A 17,722-nucleotide genomic window follows, 5' to 3' on the forward strand; every position below is an offset into this window, starting at 1 on the left:
ATTTTAAAAGATTCCCAATGAAACCAAATAAAAGAATAATTACATTGCTAAGCATTCAAATTGTAAAAAAATCATATTTCTAAGAATCTAAATGTCAGGAGTAACGTGGGTTACCTTCGCCAAATAAGGGTTGTTTTCTTTTGACAAGTATTTTATCTAGCTTTTCTCAAATTTTGATCCATACCCGATTTAACAATTACCCAACCCGAACCGACATTATTGGGCTGGCTAGCCCGTAGGCTAGCAGCTCAAATCTCTAAATCGTGATTTTTATTTTTTTATTTTTTGGGGTCTAAATCGTGATGTTAACTGTTAAGTATAGATTAAGATTAATAAGAAATCACTACATAACACCAGAAACATCTGGACAGACCCACGTGCCACGTCAGCAGCTGAATCTAGATTTCCCGAAGGCTCTACCAACTTCCCCGCAACCAGCTTTTTCTATATCTCATGCAATTCCAACCCATCATCCAATCACAAAGCGCCACGTTACTCTTATTTCAATTTTTCCTAACTATATCCACGTGGCAAGAAAATTCCAGACAGTTCTTTCAAGCGCAGAAAGATCTGGAACAGAAACATTATTAACGGCTGTCTATAAAAGGCTGATATGATCATATCTGACACTCGTATCAGAGAAAAAGATTTGGTGTAAACTAAAAAGAGAGAGAGAGAGAGAGAGAAAGCTCAAGAATTTGAATCGTGGTTTTTCTGGGTTCGTGGATTGAGTCGGGTGCCGAAAACTTTTGTAATAAGGATTGTGTGGAACCGTTTGGCTGAAACCAGTTTTCATTTTCTTCGGGGAAATTAATAAATTTGTTAACTGTAAGTCATTGCTTTCACTTGAACAAACTTATTTAGTTATTAAGTTTGTCAAATTCGAGTTTGAAGCATTATGTTTGATCAGATTGTGCTTGGAACTTGAGTTTCCAAAAAATGTCACATAATTAAATAACTTTGAGCCAGTGCTTTTTTTTTTTTTCTAAATTATTCTTAAAATTATGCTATTGGCAAAAAAAATGCTTTTAATGTTAAAATGCTCTTACTTGTTTAGTTGAGGTAATGTAATTTAGTCATGTAAATAAGGAAATTAATGAAATTGAGAGCTGGGTTTGCAATCTTTTAAGTGTAAATTCTGAATTTCTGTTTTTTCCTAACATTGCAATCTGTGTGCTTGGTTGGTCCGTTTGAAAATGTAGCATTCAATTAAGGTCAGTTTAGCTGTTTTTATGTGTTGTGTTCTCTGTACTTGGGCCTTTTTCTTCCCCGTTAAGAGTTATTTTTGCAAACGTATTAGTTATGTGGTCACATTTGGAACTCGAGCCTCAAGTTCCATAGAGAAAAACCTAAGATGGTTTAATTTAAAAAAAAAAAAAAAAGTTTCCGGTGGAATTTAAGTTTTAGATACTCGAATTCTTCATACTGGAACTCAAGTCTTAGAGACTCGTGATACTGGAACTCAAGTCTTAGAGACTCGTGGTTCGCATAAACAATATGCTGGTTACATAGCTAATAATGTATGCAAAATTAGCTTTAACGGGCAAAAAACTTGAGTTGAGAGACTTTTTCTTCTTATTTGTTTATTTATAATTTCTTAAAGGAAAAATGAACTCCGATGACTTCAATTGCTAAAGAAAGTTGTTGTTTAAGAAAATTCGAGTTGATACCTGCATATTTATTATGATCTGGAATTAGATGTCAACATACAGAAATTTTTATCCATATTTCTTGTATTCTACAAAAGAATTTATTAATTTGGACTTTGATTTCTCTTGTACATGCATATACTGAATTTTGTTCTTTATAGCATAGAACTTTTGTCATAAATTTCCTCCTCCATTGATTGAAATTTTTGTAAACAATGCACCATCATATGAGCATTATTGCGTTGATGTGATTTGTGTTTGCTGCTTTAGCGTTTTTGTCTCAGTTGATTTTCCTTTTGAGTCACTTTTTTTTTGGGTTTCTGGGCTAATTTGATTTCTCCTTGTTTTGTGTTTTAGTCTTGCTTATACTTTTCTGAGCAAGAAACTCCCAACTTTTTCCAAGCATTGCCGGGGTGGTTCAACCTTTTACAAAGGTTGGGACAAAAATGATGCCTGTATACAGATACATGGACTCACAGCCCTACCAGTTTACTCAGTATCATCATCCGGGCTTGGAAGCTATGAAGAGTGATCCAAGCAACCCCAACCTTCCACGTGAGTGTTGGCCTCATGGTGGAAACTATGGCTACCCAATGCCGTGGCATTCATGCTGCAATCATAACAGCTTCCCGGGTTATTATAGTTTTAGACCTCCTTACCCTCATTTTCCACCACCTTCACCTATGTCTTGTTGTGGGATTCATCCTACATATCATGAATCCTACCCTATTCAATATGTACCCCCTCCACACTACTCGATGGATATGCCTAGATATGAGTATGACAAGAATGTGCCTGCCGGAAACTATCATTGCTGTGGGTGTCCAAATCACGCGCACAATCAGAAGGATGATAGAATTGTGAAGATTGTGGAGCAGGAGCCGGAGGCTGAAAAGAAAAGAAGTGAAAGTGAATCTATGGTTCCTGTTCAGGACAAGAATTATCCCTATCCAATTGTGTGGATTCCACCAGAGTCCATGCAAAGAAAAGAGCAGAAAAAACCTCTTGAATATGAGATAGAAACTGGAGAGTCTGATAAGGTTCCAGCTCCACCTGCCATGAATAGCCTTGGAACTTTGCTTCATAGTGGAGATGGAAAGAGGACTCAGAATCAGCAAAATGAGGAGAAGAGGACACATTTCCCATTTCCCATTATCTGGATGCCATATGATAAGGAGGAAGCTGAAAATAAGGAAAAAGAGCCACCTTATACTTTCAAGTTCATTACAGTAAATCCTCCTCAAAGTCATGAACTCACTAATGTACTTACAGCAAATGAAAAGATTTCTGAGAGTCAGGGTGATTCAGAGGTGTCATTGGGGGAGAACGCTACTAATCAGGAAAATATTCCAGTGAAGCAAGTGGAATTGCATAAGGAGGAAAGTTCAGAGGACACTCAGAGTAGAGGAAGAAGCGGTGCCAATACCATGGACAAGCCTCCTTGTAGCAAAAGTGAAAAGCAAACATCATCCCCACCAAAGATGTCCAAGTTACCTCCAGTTTGTTTGAGAGTAGATCCTTTACCAAGGAAGAAAAATGGAAATAGCAGTTCCCGATCTCCTAGTCCTCCTGCTCATTCAAAAGAGGCATCAAATAATGACACTTCCTTGGCAACTGCAGCATCAAGCTTTAAAAAGAAGACTCCTCAAGTTCCAATAACTCAAGATAGCAGCAAAAAGGTGGAGCCAAACAAAAAGATAAAGGTTATAGAGGTGGTGGATAGGAAAACCAGTGAAGACAAGGATAGGAATTTAAGAGGTGGGTCTGAGCTTCAGTTCCCTTTTAATCCTTTGATGGGTTCTCAAGAGAAATCTGAAAAAGATGGTAAAGAATGTAAGGTTCAAGAATCAAGAAAGGAAGGAGATATGAAAACTGAGGAACAAATTGAAGCAAAGAAAGAGATAGATTCATCTAAATTAGCTGGTGATGAAGGTAAATTCAAGAAAAAGACCCTGTCTGAGGAAGAAGCTGCTGTGCTTATACAGTCTGCCTATCATGGGTATGAGGTGAGAAAGTGGGAACAACTGAAGAAACTGAGGCAACTAGCTGAAGTTCGTCAGCAGGTGGCTGATGTTCAGAATCAGATTCAGGTCCTGGAGTCTTCTTCTGATCTTCAAAGAGATGACAAGCAGAAAGTGGTAATTGGAGAAACCATAATGAGGATTCTGCTAAAATTGGACACAATTCAGGTTTGTGTACTTTAGTCCTTCACTATTTTTTGTATTATTTTCCTAATGAATGGACTTTAGAGGAAAAATTAAACTTGTTATTATAGTACAGATTAAAGACAATTTTTTTTTTATCAACTTAATCTCATTCTATGTTCTCCTTTATTGCTAGACTATTTGTTTTGCATTGTAGTTTATAATTTGGTTTTTTACCATATATCAGGGCTTGCACCCAATTGTTAGAGATTTAAGAAAATCCTTGGCAAGGGAGCTTGTAAGCCTACAGGATAAGCTTGATTCTCTGATGATTAACAAGTCTGAAGAATCCATCGAGGAGGTGTCCACCACCACTACTAAACATATGGAACAGCACACTGTTGAGACCTCTAATAGTTTGTGCCTGCAAGAGGAGGAAGCAGAGGAAGTAGCAGGATTTGGCGAAAGCTCTCCCGAGGGAAACTGCAATAGTAAGCTTGGAATGGTAGAGGCACACGAAAGCATGCTTTGCCCTGTGTCGAGCCTCCAAAGTGAGGAAACTTCGGGGTCTACCTTTACTGACACAAGTATTGTTGTGCCTAAAGAGGCTGAGCCAGAGCAAATTATGGAACAAAAAGATGAGGTACTTAATTGTGAGCTAAATGTTTGTCAAGAAGCATTGAAGGATGTAGAAAATGAAAATATTGTATATTCTGAGCAATCCAGTGACCTTCCTTTGGTTGAAGAAGAGAAGATCAAATCTGAGATGGAATTTACACAAGGAGGAACTGATGAGAACCCTACTGTTTATGAGTCTGACAAGGACAATCAAATTGGAACGGGACAAAGTGAAGTTGAACAAAGTGAAGTAGAATCTAACATGTCAGTGGATGCTACTTCGCAAACTCAGGTTGATTTGATGGGAACAGATGAAAGGCGTGGAGTGTTTGATGATGGCCCTGCTGCTTCTGAATTTGAGAGGCATGAACAAGTCGAAACTGGTGGAGAGGGGAAATGTAATGTCACAGTTAATGTGATCTCACCAGATGATGAAACTCAAACTGTAAGTCAATTGGAGCAGCAGGCACTTGACATCCATGAAGAGAAGAAGTCTATTCCTGGCGATGCAACACTTGAACTAGCAGTGGAATCACCACCAAAACTAAGAGAAAGCAATGAAGTGCCAACTTGGGAGAATAAAGATAATGATGAGCAGCCTCTTGTAGCAATCGGGGAAGAGAAGAAAGTGGAGGAAGAGGCAGAACACGAAAGCCAAGATGAAAAAGTGCTGATTGACCAGGTTATTGGATTTGAAATTGTGGAAGATAATGATGAGCAGCCTCTTGTAGCAATTGGGGGGGAGAAGAAAGAGGCGGAAGAGGCTAAAAATGAAAGCCAGAATAATAAAGTGCTGATTGACCAGGCTATTGGGTCTGAAATTGAAAGTGAGGAGGTTCCACTGCATTTAGAGAAAGTTGAAGGGGAAGGAGAGCCATTACCTTTATCACCTACTGCCAGCCAGGTTTCTGTTGATGAGTGCAACATAGGTGTGGAAAGTGATAAAAAGCTTATGGAAGAGAACAAGAAATTGAGGGAGATGATGGAGGAGTTGATTGCAGCAGGAAAAGAGCAGTTGACTGTTATATCCAACTTGACTGTAAGAGTAAGAGACTTGGAGAAACAGTTGGCTAGGAAGAAGAAACTGAGGAGAAAACCAGCCTCATCTAGATCTGCTTGTTTCAAACCAGCTAATAAAGCCCTTAAGGAGAGGGCCATTGGTGTTGCAATGTAGTGTCTCTGGTTCTCAAAAGGAGTTGTAACTATATCCACGTGATGCTAAGGTTGTGTTGGGTTGAATTGCTTTGTATTGTGTCTTGAACTTATAATATATTTGTATATTTACTAATGGAGTTTAATAATTCCGCTCATACTTTGTTGGCTCTATGACACAAGATTGATTCAGGTTGTCATCTTAAACATATCATGTTTTTGTATATTTGCTAATAGATATAAATCGGACTGCCGTTTTCTATGCTAATGGAAGCTATTTATATTTTGTATGTGCTTATTTGTGAACCATATGCTTGCACAATCTCTGCATTAATAAATAAGAATGCCCCTTTACACATTAATCTTTATCTTGTTCAATATGGCTGCACAGAAACTAGATCATTTTTTAGCATAGTTCAGTAAATGCCTTTGAAATCATATCCAGTGCTAATTATTAGTGTAGTTCTTTTATTGCAACCAGAGCTGAAAAAGAACAGTTTAAGTTACTGACGCATCAACCTTATGTCTACCATAGAAAGCCAAGTCCTGCAGCTTGGCAATCTTTTTGATAATAGTGGAAGCCATCGAAAACAATAAAAATCAATGGAGAGGAACATCGTACTACAGCCATTTTCCTTACTATCCGAGAGGCAATCAAACTAGATGAAAGGCCTGATGCTACTTGCTTCGAATACTGAAGTCTACTTAGTGGGAGAGAAGCACGGCAAGTCTGACTGGAAGCTGGAACTGCTTATAAAGAGGTCTTCTCTTTTACTAGATGAAATGCAACCCGTAGTCTGTTATCATGTACCTGAGTTAATTACAGCCATCCTTAAAGCCTTAGCTTGGAGGCCTCGAGGTCCTTTTTGTTTCTCTCTTGGCTTCAAATTGCTCTAGAGGCTGTTCTATAATTACTGTACCGTATATTTTGGTGTCATATATATACCTTTTTTTTTAGCAAAAAAATAATTCAGAGTGCCGCTTCATCTATAACTAGTTTTTTTAGGCAGGATCGTGTAAATCACTATTAGAAATATTTATATTAAACAATAATATGACTATATCACTTTGTTGGGCACATTTTGTGACAAGGGCCAAAAATGCAAAAATGGCCCAAATCTCTCCTTGGGTTATTTAGAAATGATTATTTGTGGAGAGTCAAATTAGAAATTTATAATATGATGAACAAAGCGAATGGTGCATTAACAAGAGAGATTAGAATTATAATAGCAAAAATGTAGAAAATGCACTTAGAACATCAGGTCTGAAACTTTGACTCACAAACAGTAATAAGAGGAAATTAAGAAACATCATGAGGGAGAGAGAGTAGGTTCCTTTATACTAGTAGTTCCACCCCCAAGTTTCAGAATATTGAGAATCGTTGCTGGTTGAGTAGGCTTATACTCCAAAGTTTCAGCTCTAAAGGGTAACAAGTGGCTAGTTGTTTTGAATTTGATTTAGGCTTTTCTATTGAGTTTGGGGTGCTCTTAGTTATTAGTTTTTGGTCAATATAATAATCTTTGTACTCCAAGATGTTAACCAAAGAGATTATGGTCATATTTGCTTTAATTAGGCAAAAGGGTTGACATGTTTTTTTATTTTTTATTTTTTTATATATAATTTGGGAGATGAGGTGGCCTAAATTCTTGGGCTAATGTTTCCAAGTAATGGCAAGTCCTTAGAGGTTACATGTGGTTGGTGTAGCAGACAAAGCTAGCCACTTAGGGTCAGCTATTTGTTTAACGCCAACAACAAGGGTAGATCAGAAAACTTGGGTCATAGACAGCCAAAGCATAACAACTCTTTTGGGGTGGAAATTTCAGGTAAAATACCTCCTTCATTAGCCTGAGGTGCTAGCAATGTCCCTTGCCCACTTAGCATCACATACTGATTAAACTCATGAAAAAGGTACAAAAGAAACTGAGTCATATCGTCCAAAACCACACTCTCTTATTTTTCTTGATATGTGGCATAGGCTTGGACCATACTTAAAAGAATAAATAATAATATATTATAACATATGAAATTGGGCTCACAAGGTGATCAGGCTTGTAGAAAATGTGGTGAAAACGACCATAAAAAAACTTCCACCTTTAATTCAGAGTTAATTTTCTCTATATAATTTAGAATAAGGACCAACAATAATTCACAGGATAGTAGTCATGCTCAAGATATATAAAGGTTTGTTGTAGAAAAGTAACGAAATATCATTTCAAATTAAAAGCATACTGTGAGTTCTAATTAATTCAACTAGTAAAATCTCTAATGATTGAATAAGAGATTTGTTGTTCAATTCTCACCTATACTAAAAATATGACTATCATCAAGAATAGACGCTATAGATTGAAATTCTTTGTTGAAAAAAAAATAAATTAAAAGCATAAAATATTTGATAGACATGGTAATGAGTAGAACCGAGTATTAATGTGGCTCCCTACATAAGTAACAAACCCAAGCAATACCAATGAGTAGGTCAACAATGGACATCCAAATTTATAATACACTAGTTCTTGCCTTAATTTATTAAATTTATAAATATTATAACTTTATAAGTAGACATGTTATAAAAAAGTATTTTTCATTTAAAATAAAAGGTATTATTATTATTAGATAAAGAAGGTTTTTATTTTTTATTTTTTATTATTATTTTATGTTATCCTCTCTTAATTTGGGAATTAAATTTAATTAGTTAGTCCCGCCCCCCCCTTCCCTTTGAAAGCATAATTTTTAAATATTAGAATAAGAAAACCACCTGAGCAATTTTCAATTAACCACCTAGTTCAAATTTTATGTATTTGATCTATCTCGATTTTAATTTGCTTGATATTCTGTTCATCCATGTTATTACGAGAGCAAGCTGAAATGAAAAATAAATAATTTTATTTTATTAAATTTTAGGAGTTACTTTAACTTGTTAAAGCTTTTTTTAGTTATTTAATTATATAGAATAAGCTAATTCCATGTGGTGCAATTTGATTTGTCCATCTAGCATAAATGGTTGGCTTATATGTTACTTAATGGACACATCAGCACAACACTAATGGAGCGGCTAACTATCCAAACAGTTCATAACTTTAGGGGTAAAATCTAAATTCTGAAATTTCTGGGTGTAAGATTTAAAGACCTCCAAAATTTAAGGGCATACTTTGCAATTTAACATTCTATTTATTTTCTTTGTCAAATAAAGTAGAAAAACTTTATATATAAAAAAAATAGAAGAATAACTTCAAAAAGGAAAAGAAGATTGATAGAATACGAAGAAATTAACTCAACTAGTAATTTTTTTTTGTTGACAAATAAAAAATATGGGTCTCGATTCCTACCTACAAAAAAAAAAAAAAAATCCAAGAAAAAACCCCATTAATAAATAAGAATTTAATAGCTGAATAGAAGCATTTGCATTAGCTCATAGAAAGACTTCTATCTATTTTAACTTCGGAATCTACTTTTTCTACTTTACTTACTCACTTTTCAAAACACCCTACATCCTATTTCACACTAAATTTTATTAAAATATCAATTTAACTTAATTTTTTTTAATTGTTTCTCTTTCTTCACACACAGCAACCACCATTTACCATCTTCTTTCATTAGGAATGGCAACGGGTTGGGTTTCTTTATCCCTAAACCCACACCACCACCTGTGACCTGAATCCGCCCTGTTAACTAAACAGTTTTTTTTTTATCCCTATACCTGCCCTTATGGGCCCGTGTGGGCCTTTCGGCTATGCCCCTTCAAGGCCTAATCTAAAGTCCCTGAACTATGGCCAATTTATAAATAATAGTAATAATAATAAATCAATATCAATGTATCACACAAATCTACAAAATAATTTAATTTTAGATTTCTAATTTTTCCTTTCAAAATCACAAACCTAAATACAGAAATCCTAAATATTTTTCAAGATGAAATAATAAATTTAAAAATTTAAAACACTAAAACACTATAATATCACATGACTCACAAAACAACAACTGATCAGCCATTTACAACCTGAAAGCTATGACTATTTCAACCCTTCCAAAACTCCAAAAAAGAAAAAAAAAAAAAAAAAACCACAACAAACCTAGAAAACCCAACAGAAATCCCTCATTTTTTCAATCAAGGTGAGGTGAGGGAGGCAAGGAGGAGGGAGCGGCGTCTACAACGAGGTGGAGGAGTGAGTGACATGGTGAGGGAGGTAGAGAGGATGGACCGGTGAGCTAGAGGAGGGACTGGCAATGGCAAGGTGAGGGAGGCAAGGAGGAGGGTGGCGGCAGCAAGTGAGAGTGAGAGTGAGAGTGAGGGAGAGGGAGGGCAACTGAGACTTGAGAGTGAGTGATGAGAATGAAGGATTAAGGTTAGAGAAATGAGAAAGTTAGTATTTATAGTTAGGGTTTTAAATTTTTTTTACTATAATATATGTGTATGGGTCGGGTTTGGGGTGGGTATACAGAATACCCGCACCTGACCCAAACACATTATAGGTTGGGTTTTTAAAATCCAAACCTACCCCATTTGCTTTGCGGGTTAGGTTGGGTACTTGTGGATCGGGCAATTTTTTCATTCCTATATTTCATTCTCGAGATACGTAAAGAAAAAAAATAAACAATTTAATAAAAAATGAATAGTGCTAGTATAAATTTATATATATACTATAGCAAACTTGTAAATTTACGCAATTATATACGAATTGATGTAGGTCATTTTTAGGCAAAATTGTGTAAATTCTACACATTTTTCTATTATACATGGACCAATATGATTACTCTAATTGGGTTTACATTGAATCAAAAATCCTCGATTTGATGTGTGGCCATTGGTTATGTGGACTCTAAGCTTGCAGGAATTAGTTCAACTGAATCATTCTCTGATTGGTTTGGATAGAGGTGGAGAAAAACAATTGCAATTCATTGGCACATGATGTAATAAAACTTTTGGATTAATGGCAAAGGAGAATGATACCTACTTTTATAGAAAATAAACCGAGTTTTTTTTTTAGAGTAAATTTCATAAACTTACCTTGAGGTTTGTGATAATACCAACTAGGTTCAAAACATTTTAAAACCCACAAATTTGGTTCTCAAAAGAAAACTTTGTCCCTAGCAGCCAGACACCATTACTTTCATTTTCTCTTCTTCCTCTCTCTTTTCTGTCTTGTTCCTTTCCCCTTATTCACCCTCTATTCTCTGAGTTCTCTTTCTCAAAACTCTCTCTCTAACCTCAAGCTAATTGTTTAGCAAAGCTTGTCAAAAATTGATTTTATTTAAGTGGTTATAATCCCTAACAGCCAAACACCATTACTTTCAAAATACCATTTACAAATAATCCCAAAATACCAGAAAAATCAACATGATAACAATACCAAAATCTCTGAATCCATAAAAAATAGTATCAAAATCTCTACAAAAAAAAAAAAAAAACTCTACAAAAAAGGCACAAAAAAATATATCTTTCAAAACCAAGAGAAACCCAAAAAAACCAGCAAAAATCCAAGCAAAACAACACACAAATACCTTTGTCAATTCCAAATGAAATCTCTTAAAAATCCCAAAAAAAACCCAAAAAAACCAACAAAAATCACAGCCAAACAACACAGAAAACTAGCACAATCCCAACTATCTTCATAAGAGAAACCAGAAAAAACACACCATATCACAAGATCGGCCATGCCGCAATCTATGACGCCGTTGCGAGAGAGAGGGATGAGAGTCTGTTGACGGCATTGATTGCAGTGGGAATCAAGAGGATCTTTGCATGGTAGTGTTGCTAATGCTGATGACCAAGCCATGAGTTTCACTAAGGCTAAGGTTTAGTTAGAGAGAGTTTTGAGAAAGAGAACTCAGACAACAGAGAGAGAAGAAGGGCAAAGGAACAAGACAGGAAAGAGAGAGGAAGATGAGAAAATGAAATTATTGGTGTTTGGCTATCAGGGACAAAGTTTCTTTTTAAGGACCAAATTGGTAGATTTTAGAATATTTTGGACCTAGTTGGTATTATCACAAATCTCAGGGTAGGTTTGTGAAATTTACTCTTTTTTTATTATAAAAAATGTGTTATTTGCAAAACCTAATAGGATTTTGGAGTTAAATCATATATTATATAATAAAAGTTAGAAGTCGTGGTTGTGCTAAAACTATTCTCACTAATTAGTAAATTAATTTATATCATTTGTTAGGATATATCTCCTCAAATTAAGCAATAATATTTAAAAACTATTTAACTTAGGTAAAATTCATTCCATATTCCATATTAAGAAATTAACACAAAGCACAAAAATAATTTTAAAATATAAAAATATATAGATAAACACTAATAAAGTCTAAACTCTAAAAGTAATTTTTTTATTAAAATTATTTACTTATTTTATCATTTATCATTACTATTTATTTAGTAATTTAGTTTTAAATATTTTTTTAAAAATAATTTAGCTTACATATGAATCTTCATCAAGCCATGCATAGTACAAGAATAATGCTAGTAAACAATATATTAAAGGCAATGAGATCTTATTTTTGCAAAATCATTTTTTTTTTTTTTTTAGGGTGGAAAAGAATACTAACAATCCTTGTTCAGAATAGCGGAAGTATAAATATTTATTTGTTGTGTGTAGCCAAATAATAGTGGGTTTATAAAAAATAGAAATAGACAACTGAACAAACAATTACACGGAGAGAACAAAGATTTATGTAGTTCGGCTCTTGGCCTATGTCCACGGGCAGGGTTGACGAGAAAGTTTCACTAACAAATTAAAGAGATTACAAAGGTGGTACCAAAAGCCCAAGCCTCAAACACACCCAAAAAAACTCACAATTACCAGGGAATAGAGAAAGCCCTATTCTAATAATCAAAGTTGCGGCTGCCTTTGATCATCAATACATCAATTACCGCATAGCATATATTTTCTGTTGCTTGTGTATTAGGGTTGTTGCAAGATGCCACAATTTTGGCTAATTAATGTTGAGCCGTGCTGTACAATATAACAGATTCCAACTTGGACTTGAATTCCTTAAGTCAGCAGAATAAACCAACAAGGACTAGGTTTCCAAGTCCTTCCAAGAGACGAACTATTCAAGCCACCACATCAACAATCCTAATCCTGCTCCTTTTCGGTGAAGCATAAACCCACAACACAACTCTATAAAAACAAAACAAAACCTTTTTTTTTTTTTTTGATATCAACAAAACTTAGACCTACATATACGATTCCTTGAATTCTGTAATTCGTGAAATTTGTTTTTCAAGGTTGTGACAGGATGGTTCAGCCATCTCCTTCTGTGAGTGGAAAATTTAGAGTTTTGGAGGTTAATCTTCAATCTGCTTATCTGAAGGCTAAAAAGATCACAAAGACTTATGTGGATGCATATATCTGCCCAGAAGCGAAGATCCAAAGCAAGGTTAATTCCACTAGAGGCTCAAACCCCATATGGGACGAGAAGTTTGTGTTTTCAATCTCTGATAACTCTTCTATGCTATGCGAGATTTACCAGGCACGTAGATGGCGTAAAGACTCGTTCATAGGGAAGGCTAAGTGTGACCTACACTCACTATTTGAAAGCATTAAGATTAAGGAAGAAGAGTGCAAGTATGATAGTGCTGATGAAGATCCTTGCTATGATACTGCTGATGAAGATCCTTGGTCTCATAACATGGATGATGGTACGAGTGAGAGTAATGATCACAGTAATTACGATGGGATTGATGAAGAAAAGGATTCTGCAGAACTGAAGGTATCAACTTCTCTCGAGGTGTTCAAGGGTTCGAAGAATGTGGGAATCTTGAATGTTGAATTGGCTTTGAACGGATACATATCATGTATTGGAAACTCTAAGTGCCCAAATATGGCTATGGCATATGATGATTTCATGGCATATCAAAGCGGGAACGTGAACACCAAAAAGAAACATCAATCTTGGCTGTGCTTCATTGCTTAATAGTACATAATCATGTGGAGGGTTGGACAAAATTTACAATTATACTTTCGTTATTCATTAATTTTGGTATTTAATTTGTAATTTTTAGAATTTTAGGTTTATGATGATTATTTCCTTTTGTTTTTAACTTTTAATGTTTTTTAGGTCAAATTATGGTTAGGTATTAATTATGATTTATTTTAAGCTTGGTTTGTTTCAGCATCAACATTTTCTAGAAAATGGTTCATTTTTCAAATAACATTTTCTAGAAAACTATATTATTTTCCAGTGTTTGGTAACAACTTTGAAAATGAGTTTGAGAGTGTTTTTTGGAGTTTGGTATGCAAATTTTTATTTTTATTTTTTATATTTATTGTATAATTTAAAATATGTGTATTATGTAAACCAACTAATGTAATCAATATAAATAATAATAAAAAACCAAGAATGAATTTGGTTTTCATACTAAAATTTTGACAATAGATACAATTAAAATTAGTTGTCAAATTTTTATGATCTCTACCACTCATCTTGCTCATATATATGGACAAGAACGTCCACGCGCGTGCGCACACACACACATATCAACCATTTGTCTATATACATAAAATTGATAGGGGAATACATCTGTGGGGAGTGAAAAAACCTAAGTGGGTATTTGGGCATTGGGCTTTATCAATGGGCGCTAGTTCGTTCTTGACTAAAGGCTTTTAGGGCTGCGAGTTGGCTTACAAGCCGAGGGCCCGATGATTCATCCGAGGAAGAGTCTCTCCTCGGACAGACCTGTGATTACTTGGAGGTTCACTAGAAAGATCAAGACAGAGTTCTGGAAAGACTGTAGGTTAAAGAGGGAAACCAAATACTCTCTAGACATGGCGGTGTAAGAGAAATATCTCAGAAAAAGGCTGCTGCCTCCACATTAAAGACCCTGCACCTACCTCCTTGGCCGCATTAATGGGGAAGTGACCCCTGAACAGTAGAATTCAGCCTTCTAGCTAGTATTTAAAGATTTCAAGAAGGTGGTGGAAGGAGATTTTGGGTGACACGTGGAAAAAATGAGAAGGAAATGAAGTATTTAAGGAGAGAAGGGGGTAGAAGAGAGAGGGGAAGCCTTTTTGTAAAGAAAAAAGAACTAGAGAAAGACTAAGGATTGTAACCTTTTAAAGAAAAAAGAGAAATAATATACAAATTGTCCTCGGCCTACGTCCTCGGAGGTTCATTTTGCCTTATTTATCCATTGTTTGTAAGTACTGTAACATTCTAGCCTGTTCATCAAGCTTCGAGCACCACTAAACTAGGTTGCGAACCCACACTCTACAAATTTAATTGTCTAAGGCTCATTGGGTTTGAGCCCACGTGTGTTTTTGGGTCCAGGTGCAATTGTGCACTTACAATTGGCGCCGTTGTGGGAATCTAGCATTGGAAGAACTCGAACATCATGGTAGGCTTAGGCTCACACCATGCAGAATCTCAAGGATCGCAACCTGAGGATCTTTACGGGTGTCTTGAGCACCGGAGGGATCGAGAGAGTAGCGCTCGCACCGAGTATCCTAGAACGAGTCATACTCACAGTGGAGGAGACAGCACCACCCATGACGATGGTGCTAAAGCCATGCAGAGGGAGATTGATCACCTTAAGAAGAAGCTGCGTCGCGTCAGGCAGAGGCGTGCTTCACCCTCATCCAATACCTCTTCGGGGGAATCCCGGGGAAGTAGTTACAGTTCGAGGTCATGGTCGCCCCTCAGCAAAACATCCTCTTGCGAAGAGGATGGCCTACCGGGTCATAGGAACAGGAAGCTCCCTTCCAGGGGCTTAGGGAACGATGCCATGAGCCAACCGTTGCACCAACTCTCCAAATCGCCATTCTCACGCAGGATTGAGAATGGGAGGCTCCCCAAGAGGTTCACCCAACCCACCTTCACCATTTATAACGGCCGGACTGACCTGGTGGAACATGTGAGCCACTTTAATCAGAGAATGACTGTTCATTCTCACAATGAGACCCTGATGTGCAAAGTCTTCCCTTCTAGCTTGGGACCTGTTGCTATGAGGTGGTTCAACGGTCTTAAATCAGGGTCTGTAGGTTCGTTCGGGGAACTGACCAGAGCATTCGCGTCACGGTTCATTACGTGCAGCAGAGTTCCTCGACCATTGGACTCACTGTTGTCTATGGCTATGAAAGAGGGCGAGACGTTGAAAGCATACTCCGACAGGTATTGGGAGATGTTTAACGAGATAGATGGTGATTTTGATGAGGTGGCGATCAATACTTTTAAAGTGGGCCTTCCCACTGATCATGACTTGAGGAAGTCCTTGACCAAAAAACCCATACGGAGTGTACGTCATCTTATGGATCGTATCGACGAATACAAGAGGGTTGAGGAAGACCAACAGTAGGGGAAGGGTAAGGCGAAGGTTATCCCACAGGAGAGAAGGGATTTCAGGTCGGGCAGATATCACAACAACAGGCCGAAAAGAGATTACTCCGGGCAATCTGGCTCGGCGGCAACTCAGACTGTTAATACTGTATTTCGAGAACCAGTGCACCAGCTACTTGAGAAAGTCCGTAAGGAACCCTACTTTAGATGGCTCAGTAAGATGGCAGGGGATCCTGCCAAGAGGAATCAAAATCTCTTTTGTCAGTACCATCAAGACGTGAGTCATACTACCGAGAACTGTCGGACCCTCTGGAACCACTTGGAGCAGCTGGTCAGCGAAGGAAAGTTAAAGCAGCACTTGTACCAACCTAGCGGGCAGGGCAGTCAGTCTGGCTCGAATAATCAGAGGAATAACTCATCTCGCCCTCCTTTGGGAACGATTAACGTTATCTTCGCTGCGCCTGGAAGAACTGGCTCATGTCCCATTAGGGTGATGGCAGTTTCGCACTCCCAAGCCGAGGAGGGGGCTCCAAGCCGAAGAGATTGAAGCTGAATGTGCCCGTCATGGGATTTTCAGAGGAAGATAAGGTTGGGACCATCCAACCCTATGACGATGCCCTAGTAGTTACTCTTAGGATATGGAATTATGATGTAAGAAGGGTAATGATTGATCAAGGCAGAGGCGCGGATATCATGTACCCTGACTTATTTAAAGGGCTGAAGTTGAAGTAGGAGGACCTCACCCCTTACGACTCGCCGTTGATAAGTTTTGAGGGGAAGGCCGTTATACCGAAGGGACAGATCCGGTTGCCTGTGCAATCTGGCTCGGAGATGGTCGAGGTGGATTTTATTGTGGTCGATGCATATTCCCCATACACAGCCATTCTTGCCCGGCCCTGGCTGCACTCTTTGGGGGCTGTTTCCTCTACCTTGCATGTCAAGGTTAAGTTCCTTTCAAGGGAGTACATTGAAGAGATTCTCGGCAACCAACTGGTGGCCAGGCAATGCATATCGGCCGCAGTGCTGCATCAGACCGAAGCATAATCCTCGCTCTCGGTTGTGAAAGACTCATAGCAATTAATGACTCTGGATGCGCCTGATGTGGTGGCAGCAAAGGAAGCCATATGTGAAGACTTGGAGAAGTTTCTGATATCGGATGATCTCGAAAGGTTCTTTCAGGTTGGGGCATGTTTGCCACACCAAGAGAAGATGGAATTGGTGGAGTTTCTAAAGAACAACGTCGATGTTTTTGCCTGGGACCCCTATGAGGCTCCGGGGGTGGACCCAAGCTTTATTTGTCATCATTTGAACGTCAATCCCGTTGTTCCTCCTAGAAGGCAGCCCCTTCGGCATTCTTCCAAGGAGCATTTTGAAGCCGTTAAGGAAGAGGTGCTCAAGCTTAAGAGGGCTAGGGCTATCAAGGAAATTTTCTATCCGAAGTGGCTGGTGCACACGGTTGTGGTCAAAAAGAAAAATGGAAAATGGCGGGTATGTGTGGACTTCACAGATTTAAACAAAGCCTGCCCAAATGACTCGTTTCCGATGCTGCGCATCGACCAACTAGTGGACACCACCATCGGACATCCTTGGATGAGTTTTTTGGACGCCTTCCAGGGTTATCACCAAATTCCACTAGCGGCAGAAGATCAGGAGAAAACTGCCTTTATTACTCCAACAGGGAATTATCACTATAAAGTGATGCCGTTGGGATTGAAGAATGCTGGGGCTACTTACCAGAGGATGATGACTAGAATGTTTGAGTTGCAGCTTGGAAAGACCATTGAGATATACGTGGATGACATGGTAGTGAAGAGTAGGACGATATCTGCACACGTGAAAGAATTGGACGACACTTTTCAGGTACTTAGAAAGTACAAGTTGCGTCTT

At 37.6% G+C, this 17,722-nt stretch overlaps 1 protein-coding gene across 2 annotated transcripts; it reads left to right on the plus strand.

Annotated features, from left to right (window-relative positions):
• Nucleotides 1-615: 615 nt before the first annotated feature.
• Nucleotides 616-5,771, plus strand: LOC142617183 (BAG family molecular chaperone regulator 6). 2 transcript variants are annotated; one of them, XM_075789918.1, is made up of 3 exons: nt 616-828; nt 2,007-3,838; nt 4,041-5,771. In XM_075789918.1, exons 2-3 carry the CDS (start codon nt 2,096-2,098, stop codon nt 5,583-5,585), a joined length of 3,288 nt encoding a protein of 1,095 aa, XP_075646033.1. In that variant the 5' UTR covers nt 616-828; nt 2,007-2,095; the 3' UTR covers nt 5,586-5,771. The 2 variants fall into 2 exon arrangements, with proteins under 2 accessions (XP_075646033.1, XP_075646034.1); XM_075789919.1 differs by having other exon boundaries at nt 4,227-5,771.
• The last annotated feature ends 11,951 nt before the right edge of the window (nt 5,772-17,722 follow it).

Source organism: Castanea sativa, chromosome 11 (genome assembly GCF_040712315.1).
Source record: "Castanea sativa cultivar Marrone di Chiusa Pesio chromosome 11, ASM4071231v1".
Classification (NCBI taxonomy): Eukaryota; Viridiplantae; Streptophyta; class Magnoliopsida; order Fagales; family Fagaceae; genus Castanea; species Castanea sativa.